Here is a 16252-nt window from a genome sequence, read left to right on the forward strand (position 1 = left end):
TGCCGGACGCCGTCACCCAGTTCCCGCCTCGGCGGCGCGCGGCCTGTTTCAAAGCTGGAGCCATGGCCGAGCAGGGCCTGGAGATGGCCTCCATGATCCCGGCGCTGCGGGAGCTGGCCAGGTAGGACGGACCCAGCCTTCCCCTTGTAGGGCGCGGCGGGGGTTGGGGAGTGGTTTGCGCTGAACTGGGGGAAGCCCGCCCGGCCTTGGCATCAGCGTGTGGTGTGGGGAGATGCAAACCCACGGTCCTTCTTCACCACTGTGCGAGGTCTCCTGAGGCTGGGCCTGCGCGCTCCCCTCATCCTGGTCGTCTTCTCCTCCCGCTACCTGCCTGGGTTGCTCCCTCTCTCACGGGTGGTACTGGTAGAACCTGATGGTAGAGGCGTGTTGGCCTGCATAGCACCTAGAGGCCTGGGGACATCTGTTGTGTTTGTAGTGTGGTTTCACTGAGAATTAAACGACCTGCACCTTTGGTTTGTGGTAGGCACCTGGTTGACGTGGAGGTACGATTTTCTGTTGAAGATTTGACCTGACAAGAGCTAGCTGCCATCTTAGTCACCTGGGCAGTTGCTGTTGACACCTCTTGCCCAGGTTTTGGTACCTAATCAGCTGAACAATTTTGGTTAATTCCAAAAGTGAAACAGGTTCTTAATTTTCTTTTTTTTTGCACCAAAGCTGATTTGTTGTTTGGTAGTAGCATGCAGATAAGTCTTTTAGTCTGCCAGGTGTAGATTTAATATATATCAAACATAATTGCATAACAAAACTAAAAGATCTTCAGCACTTTATAAGACTTGGTACTTCTGAAGAATAAGGAGAAAGAGGAACAGGCAATACACTGGTCACTAAAACAAGAAATCAATTTGTATTTCTTTTTGAAGACTTCTAGAACAACAAAAAAAAATCAGTGTTTAACATTGTATTGTTGAGAAAGGCTTCAAATAATTATTTTGTATTTTAAAATGGATAATGTCAAAATAATGTACTTTTAATTTTAGTGCTAGTCCAGAAGAATACAATACAGTTGTGCAGAAACCAAGACAAATACTCTGCCAGTTCATTGACAGAATTCTTACAGATGTAGATGTTGGTAAGTACTACATCCCTATCTTTTAAAATTATTACCTGCTTTATACTTTAAGTAATTCCTGCCAAAAAAAAAAAAAGTTACAACTCTCATTTCAACAAAGATTTAGTAATTGAATGCAATACCATTTATGACTTATTAAAAAATAACTTCCATGATGAAGTATTTGCTATTATGATGTGAAGTAACCTAAGTCAAAAAAAAAAAAAGGAAGAAATGAAATGCAGTGCAGGGTTGTATGAATATAAATGCTCACAATACAGAAAATCAGGAGTATCATGTAATGTGATTGTTCGTTGAGGAGTAATATAGCTAGCAAGTCTTAATACTTGTAGGTCTTTCAGAATTTAAATACTTTGATGTAAACAGCTTTATTTTTTATTTTAGAATTCTGACAAAAACAGCTATATTTTTTATTTTAGAATTCTGACAAAACCTTATTTTAGTACTTATTAAATCATGTTAAAGTTCCAATTCTTACAGTACTTTAACAACATTTCAGTAGTACTACAAAATTATCATTTGTAGTTATCTGTACATTTATATCAAGGAAAATCAGAGTAAGGGTAACTTACTGTTTCCGAGGTATAATTTCATGTAGCTGTCTCAGTAAGACTGATGTTTTGTCTAGTGAATTGATCAATTTAAGTATCATACCCATGTTACTTTATAGATGATGTGTTTGTTAATTCTATTATAGTCCTGAAAGGGAACGCTATAAAAATAGAAACAAAAAGCCCATCTGCTTTAGATACTGCTTTTGAATACATAAGTGTTGTATTTTATCATTGCTATGTAACTTTTCTGGTTAATTGCTATCTGGATCTGAGATAGTTTCCTTCTTGTGCTAACTAACTGTGAGGAATTTGGATAAATCTGATGTGATTCTGATACCTGTTTCAATGGAGTTATACAGCAGCATTAGATATGCTTAGTATTTTGCTAAACTTTCTGATTCAGTAAGCTGAACTTACCATTTTAAAGCTTCTGTTTCTTGGAGATTTAGAACAATTCTTGGAGGTTTTTTTTCCTATAAAGACCATAAACATAGAGAAAATTCTGTGATTAAAAATTAAAATGTTAACTATTTGCCATTCTTCACTCATCAAACAGTTGGATGCAATACTAACTAAATGTTAATGCATGTAGTATTAATCCAGAGGGACCTTGACAGGCTGGAGAGGTGGGCCCATGCAAAACTCATGAAGTTCAACAAGGCCAAGTGCAAGGTCCTGCACATGGGTTGGGGCAATCCCAAGCGCAAATACAGGCTGGGCGGAGAATGGATCAAGAGCAGCCCTGAGGAGGAAGTCTTGGGGTGCTGATTGATGAGAAGTTCGACATGACCCAGCAATGTGTGCTTGCAGCCCAGGAAGCCAACTGTAGCCTGGGCTGTGTCAAAGAAGCATGGCCAGCAGGTCAAGAGAGGTGATTCTCCTCCTCTACTCCACTCTTATGAGCCCCCCCCTGCAGTACTGCCTTCAGCTCTGGGGCCCTCGACACAAGAAGGACATGTTGGAACGAGCCCAGAGGAGGCCACGAAGATGATCCAAAGGCTGGAGCACCTCTCCTATGAAGTCAGGCTGAGAGGGTTGGGGTTGATCAGCCTGGAGACAGAAGGCTCTGGGGATACCTTCGAGCGGCCTTCCAGTACCTGAAGGGGCCTACAAGAAAGCTGGGGAGGGACTTTTTACAAGGGCCTGTAGTGATGGGACAAAGGGCAATGACTTTAAACTGGAAGAGGGAAGATTTAGATTAGATATTAGGAAGAAATTCTTCACTGTGAGGGTGGTGAGGCAGTGGCACAGGTTGCCCAGAGAAGCTGTGGATGCCCCGTCCCTGGCAGTGTTCAAGGCCAGGTTGGCTGGGGCTTTGAGCAACCTGGTCTGGTGGAAGGTGTCCCTGCCCATGGCAGGGGGATTGGAACTAGGTGGTCTTTAAGGTTCCTTCCAACCAAACCATTCTATGATTCTGTGAATGAATAACATTAAAGCTGAGTAATTTATATTTTTCTTTTATGGTTTAATACCATATCATAGTATTTTATATTAAAAATTTCTTCTTTTCTTTAGGTGTGAACAAAATTTGTGAAGTTGATTTATTGCAATGCTAATTCAGAATGTGTCCTTTTTTTTTTTGAAGTTGCTTTGGAACTGATTAAGAAATCAGATTCACAGCCAAGTTCTGTAATGTTGCTTGATTTTATTCAACATATCATGAAATCATCCCCGCTTATGTTTGTAAATGTGGATGGAAATCAGGAGGAAACTGAGTGCAGTTGCATTGGTGAGTTTCTTGAAAAAGTTTATGTTGAAGCTTGATTTCACACTTTAAATTTTCTGACAATGGGATCATACAAAAGAACAAAAATTGGAAAAAGGCAGATTCATAAGTTCAGTGTTACATGTTTATAAGTAAGTAAATATTATGATAGACTTTTAATGTTGTGAGTTGATTTGCAATTGTGATAATGGAAATTTATCAGGCCAGAGTTTGACCTTATTGATTACCATTGTTTAGTGATATTACCCAGCTCATGTTGATGAGATATGCTTTGGTCCTACTTGTGTGTGAACACATATTCATTGCCTGAGGGTTTTTTTGACAGAGGAAGATGTCTGGAACTACCCAGTGTAAAATGTCTGGTTTGGTTTGGTTTTGTTTGTTTGTTTTCCCCCTACACGTGCCCCCCTCCCTCCACACCCTTTTCATCTTTTTCAATAAGATCCGCTGAATAAATGTCCCTGTGAAGGCTCTGTGTTTATTAAGCCTACATGCATTTATCTCAAGCATTTTTCTTTTGTTTTACTGATGAGCAACTTGCTTTCAAGGAGGTGCTCATAATAGGAGGTGGGTTTTTTTCTCTTAAGAATTATCCATTTGCTGTTTCTTTTTTATTGTCCTAGAATTTAGTAACTGGATCATAACAAGGCTTCTCCGAATTGCTGCAACTCCAAACCTCAGCACGTTGCACAGGAACATTTGTGACGTCATTTGCTCTTTACTTTTTCTGTTTAAAATGAAGAGTTGCTCCATTTTTGAAGTACTAACGAAAGACTTGCTACAGCTTTTCCAAGACTTAATCTTCCTGCATGAAAGAGATGCACAAAAGCATCTCTGCGGAGATGGACAGGTCTGGCCAGTGACTGTAAAGAGATTTTCAACCAATACAGGAGACAATGTGGGATATTTAAGATTGGCACCATTACAGCTGATGGGTATGCCCAATGTAGAATGTTTGGAAGTTATATTAATGTCTATTCTGACAGATATTGTTGCAGATGTCTTTTTTGTAAGACAAGATATTGTTCTGTGGGGGATAGGCTGCTCCCTGTTGGAATATGGCAGTCCAAAAGTTAAAGCTTTGGCAGTGAAGTTTTTAGTAAAATTAATTCATTTAGGAGGACCTCCAGAACAGCTGGCCAGTGTTTTCTTTACAGTCTTTTTTGGAATTCTGCAGTCAGCACTTGAAATGGATACTGATGAATCAGAACTCTTTGGAGAACCACTCTTACTGTTGGTGAGGACACTGTTGCCTTTTGAGGCAGATTCTTACAAAAATATTGAACCTGTCTACTTGAATATGCTACTGGAGAAGCTCTGTGCATTGCTTGAAGGTGATGTGTTTAGATGTCTTCAGTCTGAAAAGCTGAAAGCTGCTTTTTGCCATATACTGCAATATTTTCTGGAGTTTGTTCCAACTGGCTATGAATCTGCCTTGCAAGTAAGAAAAGTCCGTGTCAGTACCATATGTGGAATTTTTGTGAATGTGCTTGGAACTCAGGAAGAGCAAGAGGTAGGTGAATTTTAAAAACTGTATTTATCACATGAATAGATCATGTACAAGAACCTACTTCTGTGCAAAGAAGAAAATCTAGGAAATACTACTTTCAGTTGCATAATTAGATTGATACTACTTGTTTCTCAACTATTTTGCATATTTGTACAAATCAGAGTTCTTTAATTAGTTGGATGTAGCTGGACCCAATGGTTTTTAGATGTATTAAACTATTGAGAAGTTATGCAGGCACAAGAGTCTGTCTGTATTCATAATATAAAATGGGGGTAAGCCACAGAGTGTGCTCATAAGGGCAGCTCTACAATTTCTTTTCATCTCACCTGGTCTTAATTTCTAAGCATATGCTTTTAGTCATGTTTGTTGGGGACAGGCAGACAGAAAGGTTTGAATTAAAGTAGAATCATAGAATAGTTTGGATTGGAAGGGACTTTTAAAGGTCATCTAGTCCAACCCCCCTGCAGTGAGCAGGGACATCTTCAACCAGATCAGGTTGCTCAGAGCCCCGTCCAACCTGACCTTGAATGTTTCCAGGGACGGGGCATCTACCACCTCTCTGGGCAACCTGTTCCAGTGTGTCATTGCCTTCATTGTAAGAAATACTTTCTTTATGTCCAATCTAAATCTACTCTCTTTTAGTTTAAAACCATAACGAAGTATTAATAATGAGGTGTTGATATGCTGAATGTTACCTCTACCCCGTACACCCACATGTATATCTTAATGTCTCTTAAACATAGTGTGTCTATCTTGATGACTTTGGTAGCCAGGTATTATGGCAAGAACTGGGAAACATCTGTACAAGCTGCATTCTCTCTAGTAGGAACACAGGAAACTTCATTGCTTATCAGAGTTTTCATCTTTTAATTAAGATTTTTGAACAGGAAGGTTTTTAAGAACTTTTGTTACCATAACATTTTGAAATTTTATATTTTAAGTCAGAAACAATAATATCATGTGTTTGAGAAGTAAGGCATAGCATACGTTATGGTACCTCTGTTGTTTGTCCATCCCAGTATCTGGTGAGTCCACTCTATACAGTGCTAAAAACACAAATGGAAGAAATCTTTCAGGAGCTTCATCAGAACCAGCTAGATACTTCTGATACTGATGGGTGGAGCAGCAGCAGTGATGAAGTTCCAGAGAAAAGGCGACGACTAAGCCTACCAACAAAGCATCCAAAGAAGTCACCTACACCAGTAATGTATGACGCTTACTCAATAACTACTTTTACAGTAATTTGGGTAGTGAGTAGTAACAAACGACAACTTTTTGGAGGCAGTTTCTTCATAACAGCCACATTGAAAAGACCTTCTGGGAAAAGATCTAAATGATATTTTGAAGGATCAGAATTTACAGATGATTTTTAAACCAAACTTTAGTTAAAGAGACTGTATTTTTAATATGTTCAACCCAAATTGTTTTCATTTTGACACACCGAAAACAGAAAAGCTGAGAGAATACATACGGAACGACAGAATCATTTATGTGGCTATGCTGTTGCACTGGATGTGCTTAAAGTAGGTCTACTTAAGTCAGATTGTTCTCAGATGAACAAAGCCAGTTCTCCCAGCCTCTGCTTGTGCTGGGCTTCAGCTCACTGATTTATCTTGGACTTGCTCCAGCATGTTGATCTCTTTCTTGTATTTGAGCCCTCAAAACTGGCTCCAGCATGCTGTACTCCGGGTGTGGGCTCATGATCAGCCTTCACTCTTGATAATGCAGCCCAGTATGTAGTTGACCTTCTCTGCAACAAGGTCGTGCTGCTTACATTCAAGTTTTCTACAAGTCCACCGGGTCATTTTCTCCCACAATGCAGGCTAGCTTCTCTGCCTGTTCTGTTGCACAGAGTTTTTTGTGCCAGTTGCAGGACTTTTCATATATTCCTGTTGACCTTCACGAGCTTCTTGTCAGCCTAGTTTTCCAGCCAGTTGAGGCCCTCCAAACAAGTAGCTCTCCTTTTATCCACAGAGCTACCTGCCCCATTGTAGGAAGGAATCAAGTTAGTCTGGCATGATTTTCCTTTGGTAAATATGTGCTGGCTGTTCCCAGTCACCTTCTTGTCCCTTATGTGGCTAGAAATGAGTTCAAGGAAGACTTTTTCCATAACCTTCACAGGGACTGAGGTTAGGCTTACAGGCCTAGGGTTCCTAGGATCCTCTTTTTTGCATTTCTTGAAGATGGGTGTAACATTTGCCTTTTTATAGTTATCAGGAATGACTCTGGTCACTGTGACCTTCCAAGGATTATAGAGTTATACCTTTATAGCCTTTCAGATAAGTACGATTTGCATCATACTTAACTTCAGAGTTAGTATCTTATTCTCTCAAAAAGCACATTTAAGCTAAGGCTTCATTTGGTTGTTTTCCTGATCCTGTATCCAACATTGATTAGCTCTGTTTTTACTATGATGATTTATCTTCTGTGAAAAAAAGTATGTGTTGGAAAATAATTAATATGGTCAAATTACAGACTTAGTCCTGTAAACATGAGATTGAAGAGCACTCTGTGGAATGCCATCACAAAGAAAGCTGCATCCTTAATATTTATCCTTGAGAAAGAAATTCTGACAGCGGATATTCTTCAGACTGTAGAAGGCATTGCTGTAATTCTGCGACTAGCTGCTTTGTGCATAGTTCACTGTTCTCCGCCAACAAATTCTACCAGGTAAAGGTACCAAGGTGAAACTGTGAGACCAGTAGTTTCTTGCAACTGTTTTTGATTTGTGTAGATTACTTTAATGCTTGTCCATGTATCAGGACAAGTATTGGATAAGTTCTGTAGGTTTTAAAGAAGTACATTTTCATAGTAACTTTGCTTACAAGCAATGCAATATTAAGTGTTTATAGTCTGTCACATTGATCATGTGATTTTTATTTTAACAGTATAGATCATAAAGTAACTCATCCGTGTAACTCTGACAGATGTAAGAATACTCCAAGCTCCTCAGATTCAGTGGTGAATATACAGTTCACATGGATTTCCTCTGATTTCATTGCAAGAGTAGAAAAAGTCTGCAGAAACCTGTTAGAGGCTGCTTCGCAGATTGCTAACCTAGAACAAGTGATTGACAGAATAGTGAAAATCTTTGATGCTTTGTTGTATGCACAAGGTGAGAAATCCTTTAAACTAGCATGTCTTTTATTGAATTTGTAAATTAGGAATGCATCTGACTAAATTGGTCTGTTGTGGTAGAGACACTGAAATTGCAGATCTTGTGCTAGAACTCCCGATTCCTGTACAAAAAAAAGGTTAAATGAAAAAGAAAAGAGCTTTCCTCTCTGTTTGGAGAGCTTCCTTTGCATTCCTTGTTGAACATGACTTACTAGTTTTTGATGTACTTCTCTTGATTTTTATGTGAACAAGAGGCTACATGGGGATAGTGAATACATGTAAGAAAGAAACAAAGTTTTGTCAGTTTTCATTTTAAAACACACAGAGGCAGCATGCCTTACTATCTCTGTTTTACTCAAAGATTTCAAAGCTTCTGATGGGGTTCAGCAAATGTGACATGCAGGAAGCGTACCAAAAATATTAAGTATTTACTTTTTTTTTTTTTAAAAAACTAGCTAGTAGGATGGAGGAGGTTATAAAAGGGGTTATTATGAGTTTGTCTTACAGCCATCCCAAAGTCCACCTGAGAGTATTTGTACAAATCCAGAAATACTGAAGTTGTATTCATTCCGCTGCTCATATATTACATGCTGCCAACTGTTTAAGGAAATTTTAAGATTATTTTGATGTAGCACTACATCATTTATTATTATATGTCTAAAATGTAGGCTATCAATATGTGGGAATAGTGATACTGATCTTTGTTGATAAAAAAATAACATTTTGTACTAAATTAAAAACATAAAATGTGCATCTGTTTTATAAACTATACAGAGATCTAAAAGTATCAGGTTTTTTGTTGTTTTGGTTTTTTCCCCGTAGTGAAAATTCCACTGAATGATCAGATTCTTGATAACTTATGTGGATTGCTGTCTCTGCCCTGGATTTACAGCCATCCTGATGATTCTTCTTTTAAGCCATCTGCTTTTGGGTTTGATCCTCTAGTTTTGAGTCAAAAAACTGCACAGAGTTTCTGTAAGTATGTTAAAGTATAGAAAACCTAGTATGTCTCTGGAATGATTGTTCTAAAGTAAAATTATTTTCTTTACCCTCTTATGATGATTGATGATATTAAAAGTTTAAATCAAGTAATTACCTGCTTTATTTTGTTTTTTCTCTTTAGCACCCCAAACTCAGTCACATTGTGTGTTCCTTCTGTCTGTCTTCCCAAGAAACATTTGTCTGGATTGGAGAAAATCTGTTTATCATTGGGCACTACAAAGTCCCCATGAAGTAATTCGGGCTACTTGTGTTAAAGGATTCTCTCTCCTGCTTCATCCACCAAGTGTGCAGTCCTGCAGTATGATTCCCAAAGCTCTTTTGTACGTATTAATGCTGCTTTTCTGTTTTCGTGCAAGAAGAAAAATGGACAAATAAGAAGTGTAGTATAAGCACAAAAATAAACATTTATTTCTATTTGGTCCAGAATTTGCTACATCTCAATTTCAGTAATTGTAAGATATCAACAGGATAGGTGTAAGTGACGATGTCTGTATGGTAGAATAGTGTTTGCTTACCATGTCAATGTACAAGTTACTTTGCTACTTGAAGACCCTAATTTAAACTAAGGAGGGGAAAGGAGATGTCTTTTGTCAGTTAAATATAGGTATTATTTATCCATATGACTCTTAAAATCGTTCCAATTTCGCTGCCTTATGTCTTGGTGTCTTTGGTCCTATTGTGTCTAGTTTTCAGTTTCTTTATAACATGCCAGACTCGCCAGTCTAGTGCTACTTCAAACATTTAATAGAACTTGTGGGTAATCTGAGAAGGAAAAAGATAATCTAGTGAGACAGATCCTTAAATTGTCCTAATAGTACTTACGGTATAGTTAGAGAATTCAGACAATGTAAAAATACAAATTTCTCTGTAAATGATCTATTAAAATGGTTTCATTTTTGTTTCCATTTCAGAAATCAAATCAAAGATGAGTCTGAGCAAGTCAAGGAGGCTTGTGCTGCTATAGTTGGGAAATTATCTTGCTGTCTTTCTGGTACATTCAGTGTGCGACCTTCCTTAGCAGACTCTGCTATGAAGCATGTTGGTTACGATATTTTATGTAGCAGCCTTACTGTGACTTCTGCTCATGAAAAAAGTTGTTCTGTGCAAGCCTGTGTATTCAAGCCATTTCTTATTCTCCTTGAGAACAAAGTATCCAGTTCAGTAAAGCTAGGTATGTGACTTTACCTTTGTTAACATTTTGCACTTCTGTATGAGGTACTAAGTCACTACTTCTGTACCTTTCTCCATTCCTTTTTTTAATATTGTTTTTTAAATAGCTATAATGGTGCTTGAAATGTTGTATTTCAGTTGATATCACTGCTAACATTTGATGTTGTCATTGATATACTTTTTTAAACTACCTTGGCTTAATTTTGCTCTATGGCTAAATCTAGAAATGTAATACTTGATAAAATCTGAATTTTAAATAGCTTGTCTGGTTTGACAATATTTACTCTGTAGATTAAAAAAATATAGTGTGCTTTATGGCTTACCTGCATCACTGTTTTGTGTACTTCAATAGATTTTTAAAAAGCATTAAAAATATATTTTTCTTTCCTTCTCCAACCCATGGCACCCAGCATTTATAGAAAATATACCTCATCTTTGCCAGCATCTGGATTTTAATGCTGATGAGTCCAGTGTGAAGATTGTTGTTGGGTCTTTATTAAATCTAATGGAAGATCCAGACAAAGATGTAAGAGTGGCTTTCAGTGACTGCATAAAGAACATACTAGAATCCTTAGACTCTGAAGAAGGATTCATAAAAGAGGTTAACTGATGTTTATTTTTGGTTGTTTTTCCTAACTTGCTGTGGTTTTTTTTCATTAATATCAAACACTCTAAAATTATTTTTCTGTTTTGTGTTCCAGCTGTTTGTTTCAAGAATGAAAGAAGCCTATACAAATGCCAAAATATCAAGAAATAATGAGCTTAAAGATACCTTGATTCTCACAACAGGAGATATTGGAAGGTATTTTTGATAGTATCTGGAAAATTGCAAAGTAATGTCAGTTTGTGATGTAAATGTAAGATTAAATTACTTATTTCAAGGTTAACCTTTGTCGAGTCCTTTGCAACTGTATTAAACTGTTGGTTCATATGGAATATTCCTCATTTTCTTCTGCCCTGTCATAAGAAGTAGAGATAAACTATTGAAATACGATGATGTGTCGTTTTGTATTGTAGTAATTGAATATTCTTAAGTCATTTTATTAATGCAATGATTCATTTTTCCTTTTTGATTCTTTTTCTTCTGCTTACTTTGTAAGAGCATCAAAAGGAGATTTGGTACCGTTTGCCCTCTTGCATTTGTTACACTGTTTGTTGTCCAAGTCAGCTTCTGTGGCTGGAGCGGCGTACACAGAAATTCGATCCCTGGCGGCAGCTAAATCCATAAAACTGCAAGCTTTTTTCAGTCAGTACAAGAAGCCTATCTGTCAGGTAAAAAGAAAAGAGATGGTAGTTTAGAAAGGCATATGTTTAGGTTCTGTTTGTGTGGTTTGAAAATGGTATTAAAGGTAAAAATTGCGGTATTTTACAAGGTGAAATATCATAGGACAAAGGGATGATTTAAAAAACAAAGCAAAACAAAAAACCTACAGAAATTCAGGAAGGAATGGGAAATCTTTGACTTTGTCATGATCCTCTCTCCTCAACAATATTGCTTTTCTTTTTTATTCCCTAGTTGCTGTCATTCTGAAATAGAGGAACTATATAGTTTCTTACATTGTGTGGTATCATTGCCACGAGAGGCTATGATTTAAAATTGGAATTGAAGTCAACATTTTACAAGCATAATACTGACATGATTGATTTGTTCTTTTGTTATACCCATTACCTAAAGACAGAAGTTCTGTTTAAAAGAAAAATATCAAAACCAGACTTTTCTAATTTTGAATATTATTTTAATAATGCAATGTCAGAATCCAGGGTTGCAAAATTAAGTGCAATTATTAAGTGGATGATAATCCAGTTCTGTTGCAAAGTCATAATCATAGATCTATGTGCAATAAATGAGGAAGAAAAACAGATCCATAGAAAGAGGAGCGAAACTCTTGTGTTTATTTTTAGGGAGTGAAAAATGGAAAAATACTACTAAATATTTATTTCTTTGCTTAGTTTCTAGTGGAATCCCTGCACTCCAGCCAGATGGCAGTATTGAGTGCTCCATGCCGCAGTAACGAGCTACAGAAACAAACAGCTGCTCACCAAAGAGAAATGGCTCTGGACATGTTATCTGAGATTGCCAACGTATTTGATTTTCCAGATCTAAATCGCTTTCTCTCAGTAAGTTGGTCAGTCCTTTGTACTTTTTTTTTTATGTGTGTGCACATATGCGCTTGTGGATTTTCTATTTTAGTCCACAATTTTTCAATGAATGTCGCAGAACTGAATTTTTTATTTCTAGTTGCTGTTGTTTGTTACAGTATAGAATACTTTGAGATTGCTGTAACTGGGAGCTCAAATACAGAGGAACAGTTTTATCAAGGAGTTACAGTGATAGCTACAGTGCTAATTCAAGTGTGACATGTCATGAACTAAGGTCTAGAGTCTTCATTGAGTATATCTGTGTTAATGATTTGGTGCACTTGGAGGGATTTTTTGCATGGTGTTTGCTTTCTTGTTTCAAATGAAGAAAGCTATTGTTCTGTGGTTAGATCTCTTCTGCATCTGGTTAGATAACTGTTTTGCTTGACGCCTAAGTAGCTTTGTACCTGTACTCGTATTTTGCTTGTTGATAGATGGGAAATGCACAACTGTTAAGTAAGCAGTGTTCTAGTTGACTGGTAGGTTGGGGGAGTGGTGTTGTGTGTGAGTGTGTTGGGTGTTGGTTTTTTGTTGTGTGTTTTGTTTTGTGGTTGTGGGTTTTTTTTTTTTTCTTTTAAGATTTCCTGCTGTGGAAAATCTGGATGGACACAAAAAATGCTAGCTCACTTTTTGTTTGCATGTTTCTCAATATTGATTAGATGAGGCACCTCCTTAAGTAAATTATTTTTATTTTATCTGCATTTTTACTGGGTATTTCCATCTTATTAAAGTTCTTCTTTATTCATACCTGTGGTCATATATATGACCAGAAATGCATGGTGGTGTACTGACACAAACAAAACAAAGCCGAACCCTGGGTTTTTTGGGGGGGGGGTTTGTTTGCTTGTTTTTTCCATTAAGTGTTGTTCTTCATTTACCAGCGGACCCTACAAGTTTTGCTTCCTGACCTTGCAGCCAAGGCTAGTCCTGCAGCCTCTGCACTTATTCGAACCATAGCAAAACAGCTGAATGTAAACCGAAGAGAGATTTTAATCAATAACTTCAAATACATCTTCTCTCATTTGGTCTGTTCCTGCTCCAAGGATGAGCTTGAGCGGGCGCTTCATTACCTCAAGGTAAATTGACATTTGCTCTATTATACGTGCAGATTAGGAGCAACAATTGATGAATAGTGAGCTTTCTGCTTTATTTAAGTTAAGGTGTTGCAATGCATAGGTGGGGAAATTGTACAAGCAGAAGTTTTGTTGTTCTTGTTTTTTATCATCTGTTTTCTTGGCTTTGAGGAACTGTTGTAAGATGTTTTGCAAACTTAAGAACTCTAAAAACTTGATTTATCTAACATTGAGCTGATTGGAAGCTTTTTCTTTGTTTTCTGTGGTTAATCAACCAGAGTCCAATGCCTTCTGTCTCTCAATGTGACTCTTTCATTGTGTTGAAATGAAGACTTGGTTACTGTTTGCTATTTGATTATAGAATGAGACTGAGATAGAACTGGGCAGCTTGCTGAGACAGGACTACCAGGGACTGCATAATGAATTATTGCTGCGCATAGGAGAACACTATCAACAAGTCTTCAATGGTTTGTCAATATTGGCTTCATTTGCATCTCATGATGACCCATATCAGGGACCTAGAGAAATAACATCACCTGAACAAATGGTAAGAATGTCAAAATAGGCGTGTTCAGTTTTGTTTGATATTTTTTTTTATCCAGTCTGAGAGTGAAGACAATTTGATATTCTCTGAACATTTACTTATTTGAGGCGAAAAGTGGAGGAAAGGCTGGCATTTCATATTAAGTGTTCCTGTAATAGGGAGATACATACCAAGTATGCATAAAAAAAAAAAAAGACAAAACAAAAAAACAAAAACAACAAAAAAACCCCCTTAAACACCCCCCCCACCCCCGGCTCCGCAATCCCCCAAATCTTACCAAAACAAAAAAACCCGCAACCTAATAAGGATGTCTTTCATTAACACTGATATTTCTGAAGGAGCAGTGTATGTATTTGGGATTCTTATAATTTGTCTTTCGGAATTAGTATTTCATACTTGTTTTTTAATTTCTTAAGCTGGGGATGTCTTATTTGGGGTTTTTTTACTTTTTTTACTTTTTTTTTTCCTCCCCTCCACAGGCTGATTATCTGCAACCTAAATTGCTTGGTATCTTGGCTTTTTTTAACATGCAATTACTAAGTTCCAGTGTTGGCATTGAGGATAAAAAAATGGTGCGTAAACTTAATTTTGAATATCAAAAAAAAGATAAACAAGGGCTATTTTAATATTCCAGGCTTACTACTTATGTGACTGTGCAACTGGCATTGAAGTTTCAAAGATACTAAGGTTCCAACATGATTCTTGAAAACTGATGGTCTCACTGTGGGTAGGACTTCTGTGTAAGCTCAAAAGCTTTTTTGTTTCTTTAATGGTCAGCTAATGTACATATTTCACTCAGACATCGTATATGTAATAAGTCAGTCAATCAGTAATTATAGAGGAGGAATCCAAATGAATGTTTTCTGTGTGTGAAAGAAACTAAGTGGAGGATGAGGGAATATGGGAGAACACTGGAATTATTGCAGGTAACAGGGTTACAAGGGCACCAAAGTGCAAAGCTAAAGAAAATAAGATGCAAATCTGAGAGAAACTGGGCTTTATTGGCTTAGCTTCTCACAGAAAACTCCTTTCAGCTTTACAGTAGAGAAAGTTTAGAGAAATTAGAGCTTACAACTTGAGACTAAGTCTGAAAATTTTGCTGTGCTGAGGCAGTGCTTCTAACCACAAGACAAGCCTTTTAGCTACCTCACAGAGGTAGTGCAGATAATTTCTATAGGGAATTTTTCAGTGCTAGAATGTATATAACATTTACATTGATGGACTGCATTTTCTCTGGTGTTCTTTCAACCTTTCTGCTTCTCAGATATTCATGTTGAGGTGCTGTCATTTTCATAGCCCTGTGTCTTCATGTTTTCTGAATTTCTTCATTTGCATAGCATTTCTTCTGCTGCACCTGCTATTGTTTCTATCTTTTCTTGCTTTGGTTTTTGTTCTTGGTGAGTTTCCCCTTCCATGACCTTTCCTTAAGCTCAGGTTTCTTCCTGTGTTACTGATCTGTCATGCTGGACTTTGTACTACCTTGTTTGGTACAGTGTTACTATGACTGAAATATCTCCTGCTTTTTTGCATCTCAGTGTTTCTGTTCTGTCTTTCATCAGTCCCATTGACAACTGAGCTATTACCTGTTACCTGAAGCTTACCAATCGCTTGTGCCAGAAGTTACATGTCAATTCTGTTGTTGGTGTTTTGTTGGTTTTTTTTGGTTTTTTTTTTAAATGCAAGTTTGTTTGTTTTCTCTATATTTCCAAAACCTGCTCTTTTCAGCTTCTGAAACTTTGACATATAGTCAATCATGTCTTTTAACAGACTTCTATAACCATGAACTTCTTTGGTGTCCACAGTTCTTCCCTCATCTCCCTGTCAACAACCTGAATAATGACTTTTTAAACAATACTGTCATTACAGATTCCCTTTCATTCTCTTTTCCTCTAACCCCTAAATTCATTATTGAAACATCAAACTGAATTTGGTGTCTTATAGAGTATGACTTCGTACGCCGGGGTAACCTGGCTTTATTAGAAAATACAGCTTGTATGTGTTTTACTGAGTATCTAATACATTAAAATGATTTTTCTCTATGTCTAGGCTTTAAACAGTCTTATGTCTTTAATGAAGCTCATGGGTCCCAAACACATCAGTTCAGTAAGAGTGAAGATGATGACTACACTGAGAACAGCTCTAAGATACAAGGATGACTTTCCAGAACTGTGTTGCAGGTGAACTGATAATGTACCCAAACAGTGACATACCTGCTATTTCTGTCCTTGAATACACTGTTTTGTTTTGTTCTAGACAATAGTCTGAATAACAGAGCTGAAATAACTTAAAACGCTTCTCATGACTCACCTAAAATGTTTTTATGCAGA

General features: G+C 37.3%; 1 protein-coding gene across 1 annotated transcript in view; it reads left to right on the top strand.

Annotated features, from left to right (window-relative positions):
• Positions 1-62: 62 nt before the first annotated feature.
• ATR (ATR serine/threonine kinase) overlaps positions 63-16252 on the top strand; it is a 42873-nt gene continuing 26683 nt past the window's right edge. Inside the window, 18 exon segments of the mRNA XM_009699216.1 lie at positions 63-121; positions 999-1090; positions 3230-3373; positions 3994-4883; positions 5900-6087; positions 7356-7556; positions 7769-7995; positions 8820-8972; positions 9121-9319; positions 9911-10170; positions 10580-10770; positions 10871-10971; positions 11270-11441; positions 12120-12287; positions 13190-13384; positions 13743-13928; positions 14405-14497; positions 15972-16102. Of these exon segments, the coding sequence (XP_009697518.1) occupies positions 63-121; positions 999-1090; positions 3230-3373; positions 3994-4883; positions 5900-6087; positions 7356-7556; positions 7769-7995; positions 8820-8972; positions 9121-9319; positions 9911-10170; positions 10580-10770; positions 10871-10971; positions 11270-11441; positions 12120-12287; positions 13190-13384; positions 13743-13928; positions 14405-14497; positions 15972-16102 (3650 nt within the window).

Source organism: Cariama cristata, unplaced genomic scaffold (genome assembly GCF_000690535.1).
Source record: "Cariama cristata isolate BGI_N322 unplaced genomic scaffold, ASM69053v1 scaffold26424, whole genome shotgun sequence".
Lineage (NCBI taxonomy): Eukaryota > Metazoa > Chordata > Aves > Cariamiformes > Cariamidae > Cariama > Cariama cristata.